The sequence below is a fragment of the Natator depressus genome, chromosome 16 (assembly GCF_965152275.1).
Source record: "Natator depressus isolate rNatDep1 chromosome 16, rNatDep2.hap1, whole genome shotgun sequence".
NCBI lineage: Eukaryota > Metazoa > Chordata > Testudines > Cheloniidae > Natator > Natator depressus.
The window spans coordinates 4,238,772-4,263,359 of record NC_134249.1 but is presented as its reverse complement, the minus strand read 5'-3'; the positions used below and the strand labels follow the sequence as shown (position 1 = coordinate 4,263,359).

The 24,588-nt window shown below is 49.9% G+C and overlaps 1 protein-coding gene and 1 pseudogene across 7 annotated transcripts in view; one reads left to right on the top strand and one right to left on the bottom strand.

Moving 5' to 3' along the window:
* The window catches only part of RGS3 (regulator of G protein signaling 3), a 242,348-nt gene that overhangs the window by 106,035 nt on the left and 111,725 nt on the right, over nt 1-24,588 (bottom strand). For 6 of the 7 annotated variants that reach the window (XR_012642096.1, XM_074973668.1, XM_074973669.1 and 3 more), the window contains 2 exons: nt 17,047-17,237; nt 8,115-8,198 (listed from right to left, as the gene is read on the bottom strand). Coding sequence is in view for 6 of the 7 variants with exons in the window: in XM_074973668.1 (XP_074829769.1) it covers nt 8,115-8,198; nt 17,047-17,237 (275 nt within the window). In the remaining variant the exon portion in view is untranslated. Of the gene's footprint in view, nt 1-8,114; nt 8,199-17,046; nt 17,238-17,873; nt 17,946-24,588 lie in introns of those variants that run through there. The other variant, XM_074973674.1, reaches the window with a different exon arrangement.
* Nucleotides 9,408-14,932, top strand: LOC141999854 (inorganic pyrophosphatase-like; annotated as a pseudogene).

Sequence of the window (24,588 nt, the reverse complement as noted above, 5' to 3'; positions counted from 1 at the left end):
ACTGTCACTGCTGTGACCCGCAAAGCAGAGGTGCTCAAGCTAACAGTTTCCTGCGTGGTAGCGGGGCACAGAGGCGCAAAGAGTTTCCTGGGAAAGGTCAGACAAGACCATGATGATAATGCAGCCTGCATAACACAGGACGGAGAACTCCACCCGGGGCTTCCTGCATCATGCCCAGATATTACGGCTGAGCTAGAGCAGAGCTCTTAGAACAACACATCCAACCTTGAGGATGATCTAAACACAGTTTTGGTACCAGCTGAGCTATATTGCTATACAAACTGATCTAACTGAGTTTGTCTGGGAGGGTCATGGATAGGGGAAGAGTAAGAAGGGGGTCTGGGGTAGGGAGGGGAAGGTGGGGGGGCCAATGAGGCAGGATGGCAGTGTGGAGGAGGGGAGGGGAAGATGTGGGGGTCTCAATGAGGCGGGATGGCAGGGTGGGGGTGGGGAGGAAGGTGGGGAGTGTCACTGAGGTGGAATGGCAGGGTGGGGTTGGGGAAGGGAAGGGAAGGTGGGGGGTCAGAAATGGGGGAGGTAAAGGTGGGGGCATCAATGAGGCAGGATGGGGGTGGGTAGGGAAGGTGGAGACGTCAGTGAGGTGGGATGGCAGGGTGGGGATGGGGAGGGGAAGGTGGGGGGATGTCAGTGAGGCAGGATGGCAGGGTGGGGATGGGGAGGGGAAGTTGTGGGGTGTCAGTGAGGCGGGATGGCAAGGTGGGGGTGGGGAGGGGAAGGTGGGGGCTGTCAGTGAGGCGGGGTGGGGTTGGGGAGGGGAAGTTGTGGGGTGTCAGTGAGGCGGGATGGCAGGGTGGGGGCGGGGAGGGGAAGGTGGGGGCTGTCAGTGAGGCAGGGTGAGGTTGGGGAGGGGAAGTTGTGGGGGGTCAAGGAGGCGGGATGGCAGGGTGGGGGTGGGGAGGGGAAGCTGGACGTGTCAGTGAGGCAGGGTGGGGTTGGGGAGGGGAAGTTGTGGGGTGTCAGTGAGGCGGGATGGCAGGGTGGGGGAGGGGAGGGGAAGGTGGGGGCTGTCAGTGAGGCAGGGTGGGGTTGGGGAGGGGAAGTTGTGGGGGGTCAAGGAGGCGGGATGGCAGGGTGGGGGTGGGGAGGGGAAGGTGGGGGGTGTCAGTGAGGCAGGATGGGGATGGGGAGGGGAAGGTGGGGGTGTCAGTGAGGCGGGATGGCAGGGTGGGGATGGGGAGGGGAAGGTGGGGGTGTCAGTGAGGTGGGATGGCAGGGTGAGGATGGGGGGGGAAGGTGGGGGCTGTCAGTGAGGCGGGATGGCAGGGTGAGTGTGGGGTAGGGAAAGTGCGGGGATGTCAAGGAGGCGACATGGCAGGGTCAGGGTGGGAGGGGAAGGTGTAGAGCAATTGAGTCTCTGGCCCAATCGAACTTATTAAGCAGGAGGGAATTGCCATGAGTTGCAGTTACTGAGAAGCTTCCTTTTGAAACCTCTCCTGGAGTTCAGTAGGTCCGTCTGACCCTTTGTCCCAGCTGGGCCCAGCTACCCCGCTCCCAGCTGGACCTGCCGCCCCCAAGTGCTGGGATCTTGCAGCGCAAAGCGGCGAGGAACGATCTGAAGAGAAATCCCTTCTTGAGTCTCCAAGAGAGGGGACCGGGCCATGCTGTGCGCTCCAAGTGCAGGGTTTCCGGCTGCCCCGAATGGAATTCCCGATGGCTGGGAAGGCAGGAAAAAGAGGGGTCAGGGAGAAGAGGGGAATGGGTGGAGCCTGTTATAGCATCAATGGCTGCCTTCAAGGGCATTAGGGAATGGGCCAGACAAAGGCAAAGTACATCTAGGTTCCTCTACAAAACAGGCTGCAGCATTCTGGATCCTCTGGCTGGAGGCTTGTTGGGGGGATTTCGGAAGACCATAAAAGCGGGAATTGCAATACAGTCTAGACAGGATGTGTGTAAGGCCTAAATAAGGATTGCACCAGCGGTAGGGCCAGAGAAAGGACAGATTCTGGCAGGGCTCCAGAGATGGAGACAGATTCCCTCCTACAGGAGATGGAGGACAAAGAGCTTCGGGTTCCTGGCTTTAGAAGTGCCAAGTTATGGCCCAAGTGAAGGGGGTGATAATGGAGTCACGGAGGAAAGGCAAAGCAGTTCATTTTTAAATCAAGATGCAGGAATTCAGTCTCTGCCAGCTGCCCCATAGCTTCCCACTCCTGAATGATTCAGAGCCCAGGCAAACTGAGGGATCAGAGAGCAATGCCCACACTGGTGCCAGGCATCTGCCGCTCAGAACTGGTGTCCTAGGCTGAAACAGGTCAGGGTTAGAAGAGAAAGAGGGCAGAGGGAAACAGGCACACTGCAGAGAGGAGAGGGGATTATCTAGTAAATGACAGCGGACCAAAGAGTGAGATAGAGAAGGCCAAGGGCTGCCCTAAGATCAAGCCAGGTGGGAAGAGAGGTGTGATATTCTATACCTTGGGGGAGTGTCCTGGAACCCCCATATTCCTCATTTTCATATAATCATGATCTTACATCTAAAGCATGCCTTGTAAGGTATCAGGGGAAAGGTTATGATCTGCTGAAAGTCATTTCTCTATCCCTATATGTGTATCATTAACGCATATGAAGTTATGAGATTGTGTTGTATGGTTGTCACTAAAACGTGCTGTAAGTTGGGGAATCAGCCAGATATTAGCTCCCCAGAGGCAACAACAAGGAAAGTAACCAACACCCAGGCAGGGTGTCAACCAAACCATCAACAGCCATTGTCCATTGTCCAGCAAAGGAGCTACAATGCAATGGGGATAGCTCAGTGGTTTGAGCATTGGCCTGCTAAACCCAGGGTTGGGAGTTCAATCCTTGAGGGGGCCATTTAGGGATCTGGGCCAAAAATTGGGGATTAGTCCTGCTTTGAGCAGGAGATTGGACTAGATGACCTCCTGAGGTCCCTTCCAACCTTGAGAGTCTATGACCTGCATGAGGCCACACCAAGGGAATTGCTCAACCTTGCTGGGAGAGACTCAGCAATACCCCACAGACATGCCTGGACTTGTGTTTTCCAAGCGCATGGTCTGAGGGTATAAAACAGACACAGTGGCCACATGTGGGGCTTTTTATCCTGCCCCCACCTACGCTGCAAGCAGCTAAGACACCCAGAAGACAATCCTCCAACAGAGGAGATTGGCCTGCAATACGAAGGACTGCGATATCCAGTGGGGTGAGAAAAACTGCTTCATCTAGTTGTTGCCCAGTCGAATAGGCTTGAGAGTTTAGACTGCGTGCTTATATTTTATTTCTTTTGGTAACTAACTCTGACTTTTTGTCTATCACTTAAGATCTACCTTTTATAGTTAATAAATTTGTTTAATTGTTTATCTTTACCAGTGAGTTTGTATGAAGTGTGGGGAAACTCTGCTCAGGTCTGACAAAGGCTGGTGTATATCCACTTTCTATTGATGACGTGGTGAACCAATTAATAAATCTGCACTGCCCATCTTGAGCAGTGCAAGATGGTATATTGCTGGGGTACAGTGCTGGGAGCTGGGGGATTTGGCTGGTGCCTTTCTCTGGGTGATTCACGAGTGGCTCTGAGAGCATTCATGCAATATAGCTGGGCATGGGGCTCCACATGCAGTTGCGCCGAGTGATCACAGCACCTGGCAGGGTTTGCTGTTGGTCAATAGCAAGGCATTGTGAGAGACAGCCCAAGCTGGAGCGAGTTCGGGGACACTGCGGTCCCACAGTCCCAGGCTACACCCTGGGGGGATCCCGTCACGAGAGGGACCCGTGACTCCATAGTATAGGGTAAGACTCTGCTCTTGTGCATGCCACCATAAATTGGACATGAAAGGTTTAAGACGACAAACAGATACTCTCAGTTCCACTGGAGAAGGGAGGTCTCCAGCTTTCTGAAGGGATGCGCTGCACTTGCTTCCAGCCCTGCTAGGTCCCAGGAGATCTAGATAAGTTCATGGAGGATAAGCCCATCAATGACTATTAGCCAGGATGGACAGGGATGGTGTCCCTAGCCTCTGTTTGCCAGAAGCTGGGAATGGATGACAGGGGATGGATCACTTGATGATTACCTGTCCTGTTCATTCCATCTAGGGCACCTGACTCTGGCCACTATTAGAAGACAGGATATTTGGCTAGATGGACCTTTGGTCTGACCCAGTATGGCCATTCTTATGTTCTTATCAGATCTTAGAGCAGGGATGTTACTGAGCATGAGCAAGCCGTTCGATCGAATGCTAAGTGATGTAAAAATCTTACAACAAAAAAACTTCAAATCCAGACTCCAGCGAGAAACTGCTGAATTGGAATTCATTTGCAAATTGGATACTATTAATTTAGGCTTAAATAGAGACTGGGAGTGGCTAAGTCATTATGCAAGGTAGCCTATTTCCCCTTGTTTTTTCCTACCCCCCCCCCCAACGTTCTGGTTAAACTTGGATTTATGCTGGAAATGGCCCACCTTGATTATCATACACATTGTAAGGAGAGTGGTCAGTTTGGATGGGCTATTACCAGCAGGAGAGTGAGTTTGTGTGGGGGGGGGGGGGCGGAGGGTGAGAAAACCTGGATTTGTGCTGGAAATGGCCCAACTTGATTTTCATGCACATTGTAGGGAGAGTGGTCACTTTGGATGAGCTCTTACCAGCAGGAGAGTGAGTTAGTGAGTTTGTGTGTGTGGTTTTTGAAAAAGGGAGGGGGGGAGTGAGAAAACTTGGATTTGTGCTGGAAATGGCCCACCTTGATTATCATACACATTGTAAGGAGAGTGGTCACTTTGGATGGGCTATTACCAGCAGGAGAGTGAGTTTGTGTGTGGGGGGGGCGGAGGGTGAGAAAACCTGGATTTGTGCTGGAAATGGCCCAACTTGATTATCATACACATTGTAAGGAGAGTGATCACTTTAGATAAGCTATTACCAGCAGGAGAGTGGGGTGGGAGGAGGTATTGTTTCATGGTCTCTGTGTATATAATGTCTTCTGCAGTTTCCACAGTATGCATCCGATGAAGTGAGCTGTAGCTCACGAAAGCTCATGCTCAAATAAATTGGTTAGTCTCTAAGGTGCCACAAGTACTCCTTTTCTTTTTGCGAATACAGACTAACACGGCTGTTACTCTGAAACCTGTAAAAATCTTACTAGTTATGATCCTCCTCTCTCAACAATGCAGCTAGCTAGGCTAAGAACTGCTTCTAGATGCTGCTGCACACTGTGCCAAACACGGCAGCTCAGTCTTCCAAGGCAGCTGCTGCCAACCTGTCCCCTCCCACCTCATTAGTCCTATCACTCCACCCTCCAGAGCCAGGCTCCACGGCCCTCAGCCACATACTCTTCTCTCTTCCCCCTGGCCAGGTTTAGCAGATGGCACGGCCCCAAGTGCAACATGATTCCCAACCATCTCTCCTGCACTCACACCCAGGGCACACTTCTTTAACGGAGATAACTCCGACTTGGAGATCCCATTCTCATCCCCTAGACATGATAGACCAACAGGACCCATTTGTTCTCTGGTGCCGTCACTCTGACAGAGCTTGGACATCTACAGCAGGGGCCCCAAAATGGCTAACAAGAGCCACTTGGCTATAGTGACAGAGACGCATATTTCTTCTAGCTAGAAAAGCCTCAGCATGACCTTCTCCATGTTCCCATCTACTTCCACTTCCTGCCCCCCTCACCTTTGCCAGCCGGAAATGGCAGCTCAATGACACAGGGTTAGCTAACATTTTGCTGCTCTTGTAGACCTTTGAAATGGAACCGGAGACAGGCAACTCCAATCAACCCAGAGTGGGCATCAGGGCTGTACTAAATCATTGCCCCACAGAGGGGTGGGGGGGAGGTAAATATTACGACAGTGCCTCCACACCCATACAGGAGCTGCACTCCCACAGCCGAGTGCTCCACTGATGCTGCATATACCTGCACTTACTTGGGGGGCTCTGTAGCCCTAGAGGAGCTGTGGCAGTGCAGGACATTTGAGGCACAGGCAGGGCAAGAGTCTAGCTGCAAATCAGTGATGAGTTTCCCAAGTTAATGACACAATTTTCCAATGACTTTCATGGAAAGACCAATGAATCAGATCAGAAAGATGGAAGAATTATGTTTTGAACACTGGAGAGAGAGAAACAGGAGCAATTTAACAGAGCTGAACCACACAGATGCCTGTGTGCCATTGGCCAGGAGTGAGGCCATGGTTTTCTGAGACTCTGCAACCAGCCATCCAAAACATGGAACACAAAAGGATCTGAATAGTAAAGGAAAAGGTCCCTCCGTGGCTGCATGGACATGCCATAGAATTTTGTGCAGCCAAACGGGTCACTGAGCATCCAAGTGACTATACATGTATCAGCCAATCTGGAGGAAGTACGGATTTTTCCATTCATAGCAGTTCCAAAAAAATCAAAACATAATTTCAGTTTGGGCTGAATGGAAACCAAAACTTTTGGAGTTTCCTGTGAAACTAAGAAGCCGAAAAAATTGATTTTTAATAAAAGCAAAGGGACTGAAGGGCTGGATTCACAAAACCCATCTCAAGAAGATGGCACTGATGTTGGTGTCCCGTTTAGCCCAGTAGCGAGGACACTCAGCTGGGATGTGGGAGACCCAGATTCTAATCCCCGCTAGCAGGAACTTGAACCCAGGTTTCCCCCTACCAGGTGAGCACCCCAACCCCAGGCTGCTGAGTATTTGTGTGTGGGGGGGTGCTCTCATTCTCTCCTGTTGAGGCTGTCCCACTTTTTAGAAAAGCAGGACTAGTCGCTGGTCAGACAGCATGAGAACAACTCCGACTTGCTGGGCAGGGAGCTCCGTTTGGGGGGTACCTGGGTCCAGTCCCTACTCCAGGGAGTATTTATACAAACAGAACAGCTTCAACAGGACAGACCCACCCCCAGGGGTGCTCATAGCCAGTGGTTAGGGTACTCGTCCGGCGGAAAGGGGAGACCTGGATTCATGTCCCTTCTCCAGAGCAGGAACTTGAACGTGGGTCTCCATACACCAGGTGAGTGCTCTAACCACTAGGCTGAAGGTTAGGGGGTGTGGGAGTGCCCAGGTACCTCTTCCTCTGGGGAGGTTGGTATAGAAATCTAGCCCAAAAAATTGAAGTGAGATGTTTTGTTAATGTCAAAAGAGTTCATTTCAGCATTTCCAATTTAAAATTATTGTTTTATCATTTTAATTATAATTATAATTTTCATTTCAACCAAAAAATTTCCCCAAAATTGACAAAAATTTGTAAAATGTTTCAGTCGACCCAAATCTACATTTTTTGGCAATCATAGATTTTGATGGAAACCCTTCTCCCACCTCTACTCATTATGGTAACTGGGCAGGAAAAGAAGGGTGCTCCACATGACGGTGTTTCAAGCAAAATCATCTAAGATAAATTACACTTAGTCCCATGCTTTCACGTCAGGCATAGACAGGTTTCTAGAGCCCAACGAAACTTAGACAAACCTCTTCTTCAGCTTCAAATACTTAGGGTTTGCAACCCCTACATTTTGGATCCAAATGAACCCAAAGCAAAACTCAGCTAAAATCACCAGATTCCCCTGGTTCGGCTGTTGAGCCTTCTGATGTAGACAGCCTGGCTCAAGCATGTAACCACCCCTGGTCTGTTTGTCAGGGTTTTTCACACCCCTCCTGATAATGCCGCAGGCACTAAACACAGCAAGTGAGGAGGGGCCAGGAGTTAGGAGAGGGCATATTTCCCCTTTCAGGACCTACACTTACCAAAAACCAAACCATGGTGAAATCTAGGTATGGTTTCCCTTGAAACCTGTTTTGGTTTCTCCTGTTTTGGGAGCTTCCACAGTGCACAAAGGTTCCCAACCCTACCCCCAGGATTAGGTCCTGCGCCAACAGTTAAGCAGAAACAAAAACCTCATGACTTTTAGGCAAACGACTGGCATGTGTTTGCCATGTGTCTGGTGCCATCAAAATGGATGCGAAGAAGAGAAGACTTCCAGCAATTGCTGTGGCAGTTAGTCTATCCCAAGATGAACTGGCTCCATCTGTTTTTGAATTCTACTGGAATGAAGGCATTTTAAAAGTCAAACATTGACCTTTTCAATCTAACACGTTAGATGCATAGGAATGAGTTTAAAAAGCATGAGCACAATAACCATGTTAGGAGTGACTGAAATTCTCACCTTTACAGTCCTGCTTCTGCCTTCATGAAGCAGCAGCTCCTCTGACAAAAGGAGAGTCCGGACCGGGTTGCAAAGGTCTAGAGGCTAAACATTTAAAAAAAAAAGAAAAAAGATCCAGAACGTCAACTCGAAAGGAGAAAGTTTCCCATGAAACCTGTGTTAACTCTCCACCCCCCAGAAGCTCTTTGCCTTTAGTTTAAGTTGTAAACCACTGAAAGTGAAGCAGCCATGAGCTGCCCTGTTACAGCACATCTCTCAAGGATGGAAACTCTGCAGTCCAGCTCAGTGACAAAAGGGGGGGAAAAAACCCTCACATTTAACACCTATGTCGTGTGAAGCTATAAAAAGATTATCAGCAGCTTCTGCTTCTCTGTACATTACTTCTTCTGCAAAGCGTGGGCTTGCCTGTGGCGGCTCCGAGAGCAGGAAGCACAACCACAGCAGTAGCCCACCCTAGTCTCATCTAGCTTCAACATGAATATGGGGAGCTACATATTTTTAATTGATTAACTTCATTAGCAAGATTAAGCGACTCTGGGCAGGGTGCCTTCTCTCCTTCTGTGCTGCAGTGGACTTTGGGCTACATAGCCAACTTTGCAGGGGCAACTTGCTTTGACAATGGAGAAGCCAAGAACTCAAAAAAAAAAAATCCATTGCTGATTGCTGCACAATGCTGACAAAACCAGCTTCTGAGACAATACAATGCAGAAGAGCATTCAGAGTGGTGTAACTGCTGCCTTGAATGGGACTTTGCTCTGCAAAGCCTACAAAGCCTACAAGATAAAATACTGCAAAGCATAGAGGCAAAGTCTGAACTCACTGAAAGACACTGTCGTTAAAATCCGTTTTAAAAGTGTGGGAACATTTCAGAGTGAAACCAAGAGTCACTAACTTGGAAAGACAATAAAACAGTAACAAAGCCCCAGCTGTGTTCTTACTTAAAGACAAATCATGAATGCACCCATTGTTTGGGCATGGTGAGTTCGGATAACGCACGCAATACACGTGTAGTAGTTGTGCTGTGGAAGGCAGTGATAGGGAAGGGAACTTGTTTTGAAAACTAGATTATGCAACTGGCTGGGCTCATCCCAGAAGCTGCACACTGAGTCAGCATGGTGTGTACGAGTGCTATCCAAGAAGCTGTATGCACCTATGTTCAATCCATATAAGCAGGCAGGGCTGAGGAACAAGTATGTCTCAGACAAAGGAATGCTGGTTTACCTGCCTGCCAAGATCTCCCTAAGGGGCCGGTGCGGTGTGTGTCAGTTTGTCTCCTTCGCTGCCGGCGGCACCATGGTCAGCTACAGCGTGAAGGAGCACATTACCCCCAACAGCCTGGATACCGGCTCTTCCTCAAAAATGATAAAGGACACTACATTTCACCATTCCATGATATTTCAATATATCCAGTTGCTGGCAACGTGTTCAACATGGTTGTGGAAGTACCTCGATGGACAAATGCAAAGATGGAAATTGCAACAAAGGATCCTCTAAACCCAATTAAACAAGATGTGAAGAAAAGACAGCTGCATTATGTTGCTAATGTATTTCCCCACAAGGGCTATATCTCGAATTATGGTGCTATCCCACAGACATGGGAGCATCCAGGACATAAAGATGAAAATACTGGCTATTATGGAGATAACGATCCAATTGATGTGTGTGAAATTGGAAGCAATTGGAAGCAAGAGAAGTAATTAAAGTGAAATTTAATTACTGGGCACAATGGCACTGATTGATGAGGGGGAGACAGACTGGAAAGTAATAGCAATCAATATTGAAGACGCTGAAGCAGCCAACTATAACAATATTGATGATGTCAGAAAGATGAAACCTGGATACCTAGAAGCTACAGTGGACTGATTTAGAAGGTACAAGGTACCTGATGGGAAGCCAGAAAACCAGTTTGTATTTAATGGAGAATTTAAAGACAAGGACTTTGTTATTAACATCATCAAAAGCACTCATGAACACTGGACAGCTCTAGTATCTAAAAAAACAGATGGAGGAGAAATCAATTGCGCAAATACAACTGTGTCAGACAGTGCCTTTTGTATTAGGGTACGCCTACAGTATGAAATTATTTTGAAATTATTCTATTTGAATTTTCGGAAGCGATTTTATACATTCGGTCTTCTGTGTCCCCACTAAAGCGTGTGAATTCGGCGGAGTGCGTCCACAGTACCAAGGCTAGCATCAAACGTCAGAGCGGTGAACTGTGGGTAGCTATCCCACAGTTCCCACAGTCCCCGCTGCCCACTGGAATTCTGGGTTAAGCTCCCAGTGCATGATGGGGCAAAAAAATTCTCGTGGGTGTTTCTGGGTGTGTGTTGTCAGTCGCTCCTCCCTTTGTGAAAGCTACGGCAGACAATCGTTTCGCGCCTTTTTGGAGTGCAGACGCCACACTGCTTTCAGCAGATGGTGGACCGCTGCTCTCCTGCTACTATGAATCCACCTCTCATTTCCTCTCATCTTCCTATGTAATCTCTACTATCTACTCTTTCTCTTCCTCATCGAACACTTCCGCTGCCAATTCTGCTCAGCCATCGTGAACCGAGCAGCACAGCTTCCGCCACCAACTCTGCTCTCCCGCTATTGCCGCGCTTCCAAACTTCTCCATGTTGTCTGTCCTGGGCTCCCGCCTCCATGAAAGCTACAGAAGACAACCATTTCCCACCTTTTTTAGGCTATCATGAACTGAACAGCACCTCTTCCACTGCCACTCTGCTCTCCTACGTTTCGCGCCCTTTTTCCAGGATTACCCATGCAGGCACCATAGCCATGGAGCCCACTCAGATCTCCGCTGCAGTTTTGACCATTGTAAAAACCTCAAGCATTATCCAGCAGTATGTGCAGTACCTACAAAACTAGGTGAGGAAGCAATGACAGCACAATTACAATAGTGATGAGGACATGGACACAGACGTTCCTAGAAGCACGGCATGTGGCGATTGGGAGACCTTGGTGGTGTTGGGCCAGGTTCATGACGTGAAATGCCGATTCTGGGCCCAGGAAACAAGCACGGACTGGTGGGACCGCATAGTGTTGCAGGTATAGGATGATTCCCAGTGGCTGAGAAACTTTCGTATGCATAGGGCCACTTTCATGGAACTTTGTGACTTGCTTTCCCCTGCCCTGAAGTGCAAAGACACCAAAATGAGAGCAGCCCTCACAGTTGAGAAGCAAGTGGCCATAGCCCTGTGGAAGCTTGCAACGCCCGACAGCTACCGGTCAGTCGGGAATCAGTTTGGAGTGGGCAAATCTACTGTGGGGGCTGCTGTGCTGCAAGTAGCCAACGCAATCATTGACCAGCTGCTATCAAGGGTAGTGACTTTGGGAAATGTGCAAGTCACAGTGGATGGCTTTAATGCATTGGGGTTCCCTAACTGCAGCGGGACGACAGAGGGAACACATATCCTTATCTTGGCCCCGGAACACTGGGACGGCCAGTACATAAACCGCAAGGGGTACTTTTCCATGGTGCTGCAAGTACTGGTGGATCACAAGGGACGTTTCACCGACATCAACGTGGGATGGCCGGGAAAGGTGCATGACACTCGCATCTTCAGGAACTCTGGTCTGTTTGAACAGCTGCAGGAAGGAACTTACTTCCCAGACCAGAAAATTACTGTTGGGGATGTTGAAATGCCGACAGTTATCCTCAGGGGCCCAGCCTACCTCTTAATGCCATGGCTCATGAAGCCATACACAGGCAGCCTGGACAGTAGTAAGGAGCAGTTCAACTATAGGCTGAGAAAGTGCAGAATGGTGGTAGAATGTGCGTTTGGATGTTTGAAAGCACGCTGGCGCATTTACTGACTCGGTTAGATCCAGTATTCCAGTTGTAATTGCTGCTTGTTGTGTGCTCCACAATATCTGTGAGAATAAGGGGGAGACATTTATGGCGGAGTGGGAGGTTGAGGCAACTCGCCTGGCAGCCAGTTTCACACAGACAGAGAACAGGGCGATTAGAAGAGAGCAGCAGGGCGTGCTGCACACCAGAGAAGCTTTGAAAGACAGTTTCATGACTGGCCAGGTTACGGTGTGCCAGTTGTGTTTGTTTCTCTTAAAGTTACCCGCCGCCTATATATATGAAAGGAAATAAAGTCACAATTGTTTAAAAACCGTTCTTTATTATTTGTTGCACAAAACATTGAGAGAAATCAGAAGCTAGACGGGGGAGAGAGGGGCATTGGTTTAGGGGGGTGGAGGAGGAGGGAAGGCCAAGTCCAGAAACCAAATCAAAATTTAGGATATGCCAGCTTTCTGTTGCGTGTGCAATCTTCTGGGGTTGACTGCGTAGCCTCCCCCTCCCCCTGTGTTCTTGGGCATCTGGGTGAGAGGCTATAAAACTTGGGGAGGAGGGAGGGTGGTTATACACGGGCTGCAGCTGCAGTCTGTGGTCTTGTTGCCTTTCCCACATTAGATCCACCGTACAGCGGAGCATGTCAGTTTGCTCCCCCATGAGCTTGACCATAGCATCCTGCCTGCTCTCATCGCACATGAATACGAAGAGAGGAGGGACGTGTAACGCTTTATGCGACTCCGCAATTGTTTGCCTCCATGCATTCAGCTGGGCCCTATCAGTGTGGGAGGACTGCATGAGCTCGGCAAACATGTTATCCCAAGTTCGTTTTTTCCGCCTTCTAATCTGGACCAGCCTCTGGGACGGAGTAGATAGGAGCCGCGTTGAAACATTTGCACCTGCTGTGGGAGGAGAAAAAGGGAGGGTAGTATTTTAAAAGATACATTTTAGAGAACAAAGGGGACACTCTTTCTCAATGAAACAGGCAATTCATAGTACACAGCACATGTTCTTTCTGTACAAGGTCACATTTTGCCTCTTATACTGAAGTGCCTGCCACTTTGGTGTGAGTAAGCCATCACATGCGGCCAGGCAACAGAATTCAGCTTGCAGACAGCCACGGTAAGCCCTAGGGGCATGCAGCGTTCTGCTTCTTCCGCATTCATTTCAATGCTTTCAACCAGCCGGGCCCCCTTTCCCATAGCAAGCAATGCTTGGTGGGTTTGCCATATAAAAGGAGGGCCTACGGGCTCTCTGGGATGATCGCTTCACACAACACCCACCCCCCAACACACACACACACCACGTAGCTCCGATGAGGCTCTGAGCAGGGATGAGCCCTTTAAACTAAATGCAAACAGCCCAGGACGGCTGGGTTTCCCCCCCAGCCTGCACCCCCCACCGCTTGGCTCCGATCAAGCTCTCACTCACCAGAAATGCCTTCTCCAGGGTCATGGTCCAAGAGCATGCCTTGGGAGTGGGGGAGGCTATTGGCTCCAGCGTTAAGACTAGTTCCTGCCTAGGGGGGAAAACGGATTCCCCATTTGCCGCCTGTGCACTGTCCTCCTCCTCCTCTTTGTCCTCCAAAAACTCATCTTCCTCGCTTCGTGCTACTCCCCCCTTGCAGGTGTCCACGGACAGTGGTGGGGTACTGGTGGCGTCACCCCCCATAATTGCATGCAGCTCACGGTAGAAGCAGCATGTATGGGGCTGTGACCCAGAGCACCCGTTCGCCTCCCTGGCTTTTTGGCATGCTTGCCTAAGCTCCTTGATTTTTGTACGACACTGCTCTGTGTCCCTGGAGTAGCCTCTTTCCGTCATGGCCCTGGAGACTTTAGCGTACGTATTTGTGTTTCTTTTTTTGGAACGTAGTTCTGCCATAACAGATTCATCTCCCCAACATGCGATGAGATCCAGTACCTCCCGTTCAGACCATGCTGGAGCTTGTCAGCGAATCGGGACTGCGTGGTCTCTTGTGATGGTGGACGCTGCATGGTCGCCTGTGATGGTGGACTGTGCTGACGGTTACCTGTGCTGATGGTGACCAAACAGGAAATTCAAAAGTTCCCAGGGGTTTTACTGCCTACCTGGCTAGTGCATCGGAGTTGAGAGTGTTGTCCAGAGCCGTCATAAGGGAGCATTCTGGGATAGCTCCCGGAGGCCAATAACGTCGAATTGCATCCACAGTACCTGTAACCCGGAACTGCGATCTCGATTTTAGCACTACTCCACTTGCCGAGGTGGAGTACAGAAATCAGATTAAACAGCCCTTTAAATTGAAAAAACTGGTTTGGTCGTGTGGACGGAATCAGTTTTGTTTCGAAGTAACTCGGCTAATTCCGAAATAACCGCGTACTGTAGACCAGGCCTTAGTCAAGAATCTGCTAAAGCTACTGTGGAAGCAGTACCACCCTGTGGAACTCCCAATACAATACCACCTGAAGTGGACAAGTGGTTCTATTACCAGAAAAACTAAGACCTAAAGGTGGATGTTGAAATGCCTACATTTCTCCGACTAGAAAGCCCTAAGTGGGGGGAAAAAAATGAGAAATACTAGCTTACAGTTCCAGAGGAAAAAAATAGTCTTGTCTTATAGATAACTTATTATAACAGAATTGCATATCTACCAATAATGTGGCATGTTCAAGATGTACCAAAGACATGTGGAGAACTAAAAACAATCATTTTGTAAAACAGCAGCTTCATGTGCCTTAATATGTATCTTTGTACATCACAACAGTAGTTGTTCAACTCAATTGTGTATAGAATGCTTGAAGGGTGTTCACTGTATTTTAGTAAGAAATAAAATTATTTTGCTGAAAAAAAAAAAAGAAAAGATCTCTGGTGTAACTCAAACACTGCAAAAACCCAGACACAATGGCAGCTGCAGGTGACGCAAGGCAACAGGAAAAGCCAGGTTAAACTGAACACAGCGGGGCACCAGCCCTCTGGAGAACAACGATATGGGAGGTTTAGGGGACTATAAGAAGTAGGGAAAAGGCACGTTGTTATCAGGGGGGGAACAAAGAAGTTAGGCTATTTGTAGCCACAGTGAATACAGTGGATCCCAGCCATGTGGCATGGTGACGCTGAGAGGGGGTTTGAGGTGTGAAACTGCCTTGGACAAGGATGGTCCCCTGTTAAGTTTTAGCCACTAGAATGCAGGTTCTATTTTTGTTTTATTTGTAACTATTTCTGTTATCTCATCTTAGGATCACTCAATCTCTGTTCCTTTTTAGTATATTTACTCTTGGTTTTACTCCATGCAGTATATTGAAGTGTGCCTCCTCAGCTGATCCAACAGGCTGGTGTGCATGCTGCTCTTCGCAGACAGCAGACATGGTAACTGCTGGGAGTGCCCTGTGACCAGGGGCTGGTACTGCGGGTGTCACTTTTTAAGGAGTTTTGGGGACTGGAGTGCACCTGAGGTTAACCTGCAAGGCAAAGTGAAGGTTGACAGAGCTTTTAAGGCGTTTGTTCAGGGACTAACAGATTGGAGTGTCAGGTGGATGATGCACAGTTTAGCTCCACCAAGTCCCTCTTCCTCTGCGGCAAGGGGTAACAAGATGACTCACAGTCCTGAACTTCCTGAGAGGGCATCACAACAGGATTCCCTTAGGTTTTCTGGGACCAAATCCAGGACTATTCAGTTATGAAAAGCTGTGCGGTACCACCTGGGCACAAGCAGGAGGTAGAAGCCTTAAAACCAGCTCTGATAATCAAATTCAGAGCTAAACCGCAAGATCAAAGTTTGTGGAATTGGGAAGTTACCTCTCCACCCCACCATACATCGACATCCTGATGCCTGTCTTGATGTGCTTTGATTTTAGGGCTGCCAAGTGACAAGACTATATGAAATTCCTGGTTACATTCCCAGCTGCAAAAGTGTACCTTGCAGCCACGAGCAGAAGCCAGGTCATTCAGTACCTTCTGTAATGAGAACTTGGTGGTCGAAACCCCGGCTTGACTGGTCAGGATTCCCCCAAATGGCTCAAGCAGCCAAGCACCAAAGGTGGAAAGCTGCCCTTTTACAATGTAAACCACAAGAAGCTAGAGAAGGGGAAGTCCAATGCAAAAGCAAGTCCATCCCCTTACAAGGGCAGGACATAGTTCCCTAGAGAGGCACTGCATCTGATACTACACTGAATGCTAGACAATGCTAGGAGGGGAAAGCTGAAAAAGATGAGGGATCCAGTTCTTTGGTACACATTGCATGAAGGGTTTCTTTCCCTTCTCTGACAGTCATCACTCTATAGTCTGTAGTCATCACTCACACTCTGGCACTGAACTCTGTGCTTCCTGCCAAGAGGCTGTGCTTGGCCATGCCATCCCTGAGTGCAGCACAGCACTTGGACAAAGGTTCTTTTCCCACAGCTCAGTTCCCTGAGCAAGAACTTTTGATGAAAGTTGATTCTAGCGGTAAATGGTGGCTTACAAGTGGGCCTTTGAGGCACAGAGGTGAATGGAGATGTTAAAGGAAAAGTATTTTCCACAGTGGGATACAGATGTGAGGCACGTTCCCTGGTGCAAAGAGCAGGAAGCACTGCAATATGTTAGAGTAACTGAAGTTACCATGTACAGGAGAGAGCCTGTGATACATGGGCTGCCTTTGGGACACACCAGGCTGGGTAACCAGGGAGAAATCCAATTTTTTAATTTAGCTATTTAAATTACGTTTTTCATTTTTAAAAATAAACCTGCTTAAAATGAAATCTGAATTTAATACAAAATATGTTAAGGGCTGAACTTCTTATAACTTAGTTGTGAATGTGAAATGGGGTTTGATAAGAGAAGTTTACGCATCCAAAACATTTAAGGTTGTTTTGTTTAATCAAAATAAATGTTATATGCAGTTTTGAGAGTTTAATTAAATCCTTGTTACCATCCTAATGCAGTTTGGCACAAGTCATGAGCCAAAAGTTAATTGTCTCATAAATAAGCAATACATCATTCCCCATTTCTAACATACTAAAGGTACAATTAATAAGAATCTGACAATATTAAGCTATATAATCGATGATTTAAATCCAGGCTTTGCACTTGGTGATTTAAATCTCCCTGATTTCAGTCAATCCCCCCCAGCCCATACAGCCTGGTTTCCAGATGTGCCAGGAAGGGCCAGCTTACCTGCACAAAGACAGGGAACACAAGCACTTTGGGGGCCAGCGTCACATAGGTGCCATAGCTGGAGTGCGGGACATGAGGCCTCACAATGGTGCAGTTCTGGTAGTTCCCACAGCTCTTCATAGTTTGCACGGTCTTCATCAGCCTGGATTTCCGTCCAGATCCCGTCTGGGATTTGCCTTTCCCTGCATTTCCTGGGACCGTGAGAAACCAAAAGAAAGCAAAGGAGAGAGAGCGAGAACTGAATTTCCAGGGGTCTAGTCCACTCTGTCATTATAATCCCTGACATCGCTGATAATGCAAAGGGGAGTAACTCGAACTGAGAACCGCAGGGAATCAGTCTCTTTGCTATCATAACCACTCCGCATTATAGTGCATGGAGCTGCAATACTAGCTGAGCGAGCGAGGCTTTGTGTTTAATCAAAGATTAACCAAAACATGGGGCCAAATCCTCACCTGGCATAAACATTGAAACCAGCTGAGGATCTGGCTCTATGGATTTACGCACACACACACAGAGCACAGTGGGTGGTTTGATACAAGGATTTTATCAGCACTGATGTGAAATGGTCGCATTACTCATGAACAGCAAAATCCCAACTAAATGCCAATAAAACCCAGTCAGTAGCCCAGCATGTATCTTGTATTTTGTACACACCATATGTTGTCAAAAATATTTTGCAAATGTTTTCAAGTTTCCAAGAACGTAATTGGCATTATCTGTTGTATGTGTCCAATGGAGCAGGGCTCAAACTTATAAAAACTAACAAATGCAAAACAGCTCTAAACCCAGAGGTGAAAGTAAGCTGGTACGTCCGGGTACGGCATACCGGCAAGCCGCAGAGGCCAGTTATATGGGCTCGCCACTCCAGCAATACTGAGGGCCCGGGGACCCGGCTCCACCAATCTTCGGCGCCGGGTCTCCCCCCTGGTCCCACCTGCTGCCCCCCCACGCCTCCCTGGGTCCCAGAGCAGCGTGTCCCTGTCTCTCCCCTGCAGCTCCATGCTGCCTCCCTGCATCAACTGCCACCGCAGGGTCCTAGTGCCCCCCATCAACCACAGCCAGGGCAGGCTGCCCTTCCCCCTCAGACCCTTTCATTTTCCGGCGGGACCCTCCACCAGTACAGCCACCCCCCATGCCCGCAGTCACCGCTCCTGCCCCACGCTGGGCAGGGGCAGCCCCATCCCCCACCCCCAATGAGGCTATAGTGAGAGGCAGCAGCAGGGGACGAGGTGCACATGTGATGGCAGCCCCCCACCCCCACGGCACCCACCACAGAGGAGGCAAGGGAGAATGACAGTGGTGGGGGTGAGTGTGCTGCCGGGGTGGAGAAGGGGGGCCCTACCCCAGAGCTCGCTGCTGTCGGCGGGGAGAGGGCTGGGGGGAGTCCTCCTCTCTGGCTCCAGTCCCAGGGCATCCTGCCTGCACCCCAAACTCATCCCAAGCCCTGCCCCAGCCCAGAGCCCACACCCCAGCCCGAGCCCTCACCCCCCAGCACCCCAACCCTCTGCCCTAGCCCTGAGCCTCTCCAACACCTCAAACCCCTCATCTCCAGCCCCAGCCAGAGCCCTCATCCCCCCTGAACCTTAACCCTCTGCCTCACCCCTGAGCCCCCTCCCACACTCCAAACCCCTCATCCCCAGCCTCACCCCGCAGCTCTCACCCCGGCACCCCCTCCCATCCCCAAACTCCCTCCCAGAGCCTGCACCCTACACTCCTCCTGCACCCCAGACCTCCTCTCCCACCCAAACTCCCTCCCAGAGCCTTGGGCAGGTGGGGGGTGGAGTTTGAGGGAGGCAGAGTTTGGGCAGGGGCAGGTTCTGGGCAGCACCAAAATTTTTACAAACCTGCCACCGCTGCCAGCAAGAGCTGGTGCGCCGTACCGGGGCGGTCTGGCTTCCCCTCTCGGCAATTTAAAGGGCCTGGGGCTCCCAGCAGCGGCTGGAGCAGCGGCTGGAACCCTGGGCCCTTAAAATTGCCACCGGAGCCCCGCTGCCAGAGCCCTGGGGTAGCGGCAGCAGGGCTCGGGTGGCGATTTAAAGGGCCCGGGGCTCCTGCCGCTGCTCCCACTCCGGGCCCTTTAAATCGCTGCTGTAGCCTCGCTGCCACTACCCCAGGGCTCCAGGGACGATTTAAAGGGCCTGGGGCGGTAGAGGCAGCGGGAGCCCCGGGTCCTTTAAATAGCCCCCAGAGTCCCGGGGTCCTGGTGGTGGGGCTCCGGCAGCTATTTAAAGGGTTCAGGGCTCCCGCTGCCTCTACCACGCCGGGCCCTTTAAATAGCCGCTTGAGCCCCGCCACCGCTAGCCCAGGGCTCCAGCAGCAGGGCTCCGGGGACGATTTAAAGGGCCCTGGAGGGCAGCAGCAGCTGGAGCCCCGGGCCCTGCTGCTGGATCCCCAGGGCGCCGTCGGCAATTTAAAGGGCCTGAGGCTCCACTGCGGTAGTGGCAGCTAGAGCCCCGGGCCCTTTAAATCGCCCCCGGGCCCCAAGCCTCCCAGCCACCTCTGCAGCTGGGAGCTCAGGGGGTGATTTAAAGGGCCCGAGGCTCCCAGCTGCTGCTACCACAGCCCTAGCCCCGGGACTTTAAATCCTGATTTAAGGGTCCCGCCTCTTCCAGTAGAGGCCCCACTCCCTCCTCAGGACTCCGGAGTACCAGCAAGTCCTTTAAGTTACTTTCACCCCTGTCTAAATCTGAGCATAAATAGCTATTCTAGACCCACAGCTGTCCCATACCTTGGGACCTTATTCCCATTGCTAAGCATGGACACTCCCCTTCTCAATGGGATAAAGAGTCACAGGGTTTAAGGCCAGAAGGGACCATCAGATCATGTAGTCTGATCTCCTGTATATCCCAGGCCACCGACACCACTCAGCACCTGCACACTCAACCCAACAACCGAATTGAGACCAAAGTATCAGAGCCTGCAGGAGACTAGACTTCTGGCCAGGAAATGATTAAGTGAGAGATACCCAGATAATCCTGGCAAGTGACCCACATCTACATGCTGCAGAGGAAGCCAACCCCCCCCCCCCCGATCACTACCAGCTCGACATATGGTGATCAGTTAGACAAGGAGCATGTGGAACAAGAACCAGCCAGCCACACCCCTCAGAGAGAGAATCCTCAGTGCCACCACAGAGCACCAGCTCGCCCTGTCCAATGTCCCATCTCCGGCAGGGCCAGCCCTGACGCTTCAGAGGAAGAAGGTAAGAAAAAAAACCCAAAGCACCCAGGCCTAGCCCTGCTGGACTTCAAAGCTGTGACATTTTTTCATACAGAAATCCTGTCCCTGGTCCAGAACTGAATCTTGCTCAATCCTAGGGTATTTGGGGCCAAGGAAACGGATTTCACATTATGGGGAGAAGAAGAAAACATTCTCAGGTGGTAACTTTTTAAACTGCAGCTCTGAGAAGCTGCTCAGGGTTGGAGATGCCAGAATAAATGTCAGAAAGATGGATTTGTAAATATATTCATAAGTATATGAATGACCCCAGGCCTCTTCAAAGCGATCCCGTAGCTATTACAGATGCTCAGACTGGTGACTGTATATTGTAGTGACGACGTTGTGAGTCAGAGTAGCAGCACCCAGCCCACACAGTTTCAGTTTTTAAGCTTCACGTTCAGGAAATCTGACCAACCTCATTAGTTTTCTATTCTGGCCCTTTTCACTGGAGAAATCCATTATCCTCATCCAGAAAACAGGATTACACCAAAGTTTTCTTTGCAGCCGCCTGCTTCAGTGATCCAGTACAGTGATTGCTTTTCTCTGCATATGGACTTCATAGTCTGGCAGCTCTCCGAAGTGCTGTTTCAAGCCTGCTATACTACAGTCCCAGGTTTCCGGGTCAGAGACAGCACATGGCCTGTCATGCCCTTGCCCTCACTCTGGGAACTATTTTTAAATATCAGATGATCAACGTGCATTTGTTCCATGCTGGTCTCTTGTCAGGACAGTCCCTCCCCTGCTGTTTTGTAAGCATACAGGCATTTCCAGCATGCTCAGGCATGCAGACAGGTACAGGAGTTGGTGGTGCCCTGCGTGTGCTGTGAAGATGGTTCGGGGGCTGCTTTGCTTGGATATCAACCCACTCTTTCCTCACTAATGGCATAATTTAGACAGATCAGAACCTTGCAGATTTCTGGGAGCATTTCCCCACACCCACAATCGGAGGCCTGGGTGCAGAGAAGCAAGAGACCTGCACTATACAACTGAGGGGGATTAATGCAATCTAGAAGCCTATCTGTGTCACCCCTCCCTCTGCATGAGTAGGTGTAACCCGTTTAACTTTTCCTTCTGATACTCGTTTTACAGCTCTTCCATCTGGTTACCCCAGGAATGCCCAAGGGGCACAGGACAGGGGCAGGGAGGGGAGCGGATCATTCTCAATTAGCCAGAGACAGGAGCATACTGGAGCCCACAATCCAAACTCACCCAAACTATCTCAGCACACTTCCCTAATCCTTGCAAGACTGTGCCCTACACACTCTCTTTCAACTGGCCAAGACCTGGGAGTTGCAACGCCATCCCAAACTCTCCAGCTGAGTCTTCCTCATAGCAACAGGAGCTTCTTTAGAACATGACAGTCAGAACTGATTGCAGTCCATTGCCTGGGGGAACTTACACACAGCCTGTGGTACAGTGCTGGGGTCACTGCTGAGCACAGGCTCTAACTGATGGAGTTTCATGGATCTTTTACTGGTGTGCAACACTCTGGCATTTTTAAGTGGGGCTCTCATCCTAGCAGTACCTGCACTGGCTGGAGAATGAGTTAATTGCCTTCAGAATGCCCCCTGTAGAGGTCAGCTGTTTTGCTTTCCTTTAGCATGGTTGCTGGTTGCAAAGGTCCATGTCTTGTTACAGATTAAATTAATGCCATTAATAATACTAATGACAGTAGGACAGCTCCTGGCTGCAATGGGCATAGATAGTAATACGGCCTTCCAGTTAATTACATCTTTGGGCACTGCCTTGGACACACCTTCCACCTGTGCGCAAACCACATGGAAATGGGACAATTTCCTCTGCCTCAGGTGTCAGCACAGTCTAAAGGTGACTGACCCCACAGAACTGAGGGTCAAGAGAGCTGTCCTCTAATGCCAGCCTGCCTCTGACTCATGAGTGACCTTGGGCAAGTCACAGCCCCCGGTTCCTCAGTTTCCCCTTTTGCAAAATGGGAATAACAACATGCACCTTTCTCTGTAAAGCACTTTGGGATCAATAGGTGGATAGTGTTAGATGAATGATAGGTGATTTATGGGGGAAACTGTTCTTTTCAGTCAACTAAACACCTCAAATCCTGGCACAGTTATACCTAAGTGAGAATCTACCAGCCGCAGTGCAGTGCACCTAGCTTTCACGTCAGCTGCATTCCCAAATGTTTCAGAGTGGCCAGCTGCCAGATTCATTCATCTGTCAGCAGAAGGCACTGTGCAGGTGACTCAGCCTGGAAAGCAGCGTGAGTGCATGTGGGACAAATGCTATGGTAAAGTACGTATGCCATGCTGTTGTAGCCATGTTGGTCCCAGGATATTAGAGACAGCTGTTACAGTAGGTGGTGCTCTCAATGTGTCACTGAACAGATGCACTCAGGTACTGCACAGCTGAGAACTGCTCTTACCCAGTCAAAGATCCGGCCTCAGTCCAAACCACCCCAGAGCTCACAGTTAGCATTGAGCCTGCTCCAGAAGGAAGGAGCCACCAACCTCCCCCATCACACAGGAATAATCCAAGGGCTAAGGCTGCAGAAATAGCTAATGGCCTAAGTGCTGCTTTTGCGGGACAATGAACACTGCTACTAATAACCCTGCTTTAGAGCTGTCAGCCACCGTTTCGGGACCTTCTCAGAACTACCAGCAGCGAGCTGGCGTGTGACAAAGATGGGGGGCAGGGGAGTTCCTTGCCTACCAAGAAGCAGGTAGCTCTGAAAATGCAATGCCAGGGTGCTGCCTGTCTGGGGAGGGAGGAGACTGCCAGTCCGTCTGGCCCATGGTTACAGTGTCAGAGGGGAGATTAAAGCAGGGCTGTCAAGCTAGAGGAAGTTGTAAAATATTTCCTACTGATAACATGTTATTTGCTGTCCCTCTGGCCTTGGGGGGTGGCTGACAACAGAGAGAGCCCTCTTTGGAAAGCCTCCCTGTGACGTGGGGCCACTGAAAGCACTAGGGAGATAAAGGGGGACCCAGACCCATCCCAGGGATCTCAGCCTGCCAGAAGTGAATTCTCATCACAGCTGCAGCACATCACTGGACAGAGTGCAGAAGCTGGTTTGCAGTACTCCAGCTGCCACCCCCCGTCACCACAAGGAGCCAGAGCAGCCGCTGTACCCCAGGGCAGGGCCCAGACCAAGGGCCTTTGAGGCTGGGAATCTAAGTTCTGTGTCGAGGTTTTAGGACAAAACCATTGCCAAAGGGATCTGACTGCATTTCTCTGTCAGCCAAAAGCTGCTGCCCTAGTCCCTGTGGATGCTTCTAGTCCCCTTCTGTGGCTGGTGTTCCACATAGACCAGGGAGAGGACCAAGCAGGCAGAAATCTCCCAGGCCAACCATTAAGTCAAATGAGACTCCAGGGAGTTACTAGCAAAGGAATCTTGCCTAAAGCAATGTCCTGCTGTTAGTGCCTAGTGCTTGTGTGCAGCAGCGTCAGTACTAAATGGCTGCATAGGCTGCAGTCCCTCCAGTTGCCAGTTCATGAATCCAGCCATTTCTGCATTTTCTGCTCCTGCTTTTGCATTGTAGCTGAAGCCCATAACTGTCCTGTATAGAAACAGGCCAAAACACTCCTGCATAAGGCCATGGAATAGATAGGGCCTTTTCCAAACTAAATACACTAGTCTAACCAACATTATAGAAAGGACGTGGAGAAACTGGAGGGGATCCAGATGCGAGCGACAAAGATGACGAAAGGGATGGAACACAAGCCATACGAGCAAAGGCTGAAGGAGCTGGGTATGTTTAGTTTGGAGAAGAAGAGATTAAGGGGGAACATGACAGCAGTCTTCAAATACTTGAAAGGCTGCCATAAAAAAGATGGAGAAAAGTTGTTCTCTCTTGCTACATAGGGCAGGACAAGAGGCACTGGGTTCAAACTACAGCACAGCAGACAATACACTAGCACTTTTTTCAATTAGGAGTGTGAAAAAACACACCCCTCTCCCCCCCAACCAACATAAGTTTCATCGACAGAAGCACTGGTGTGGACAGCCCTGTGCCAGCGGGAGACGCTCTCCAGCCGACATAGCTACCGCAGCTCGTTGGGGTGGTTTAATGATGCTGGTGGGAGAACTCTCTCCCGCCAGTATAGAGTGGCTACACGGGAGACCTGACAGCGATGAACCTGCAGCGGTACGGCTGTGCCACTGTAATGTCTGTAGTGTAGACATAGCCATAGATGAAATCTCCGGAAAAACTTCCTACTGTAAGAACAGTAGGACAATGAAACAGACTGCTCAGGAAGGTTGTGGAAGCTCCTTCACTGGAGGTTTTCAAAAGGAGGCTGAATAGCCACCTGTCTTGAATGGGTTAGGCCAATGGTTCTTAACCAGGAGT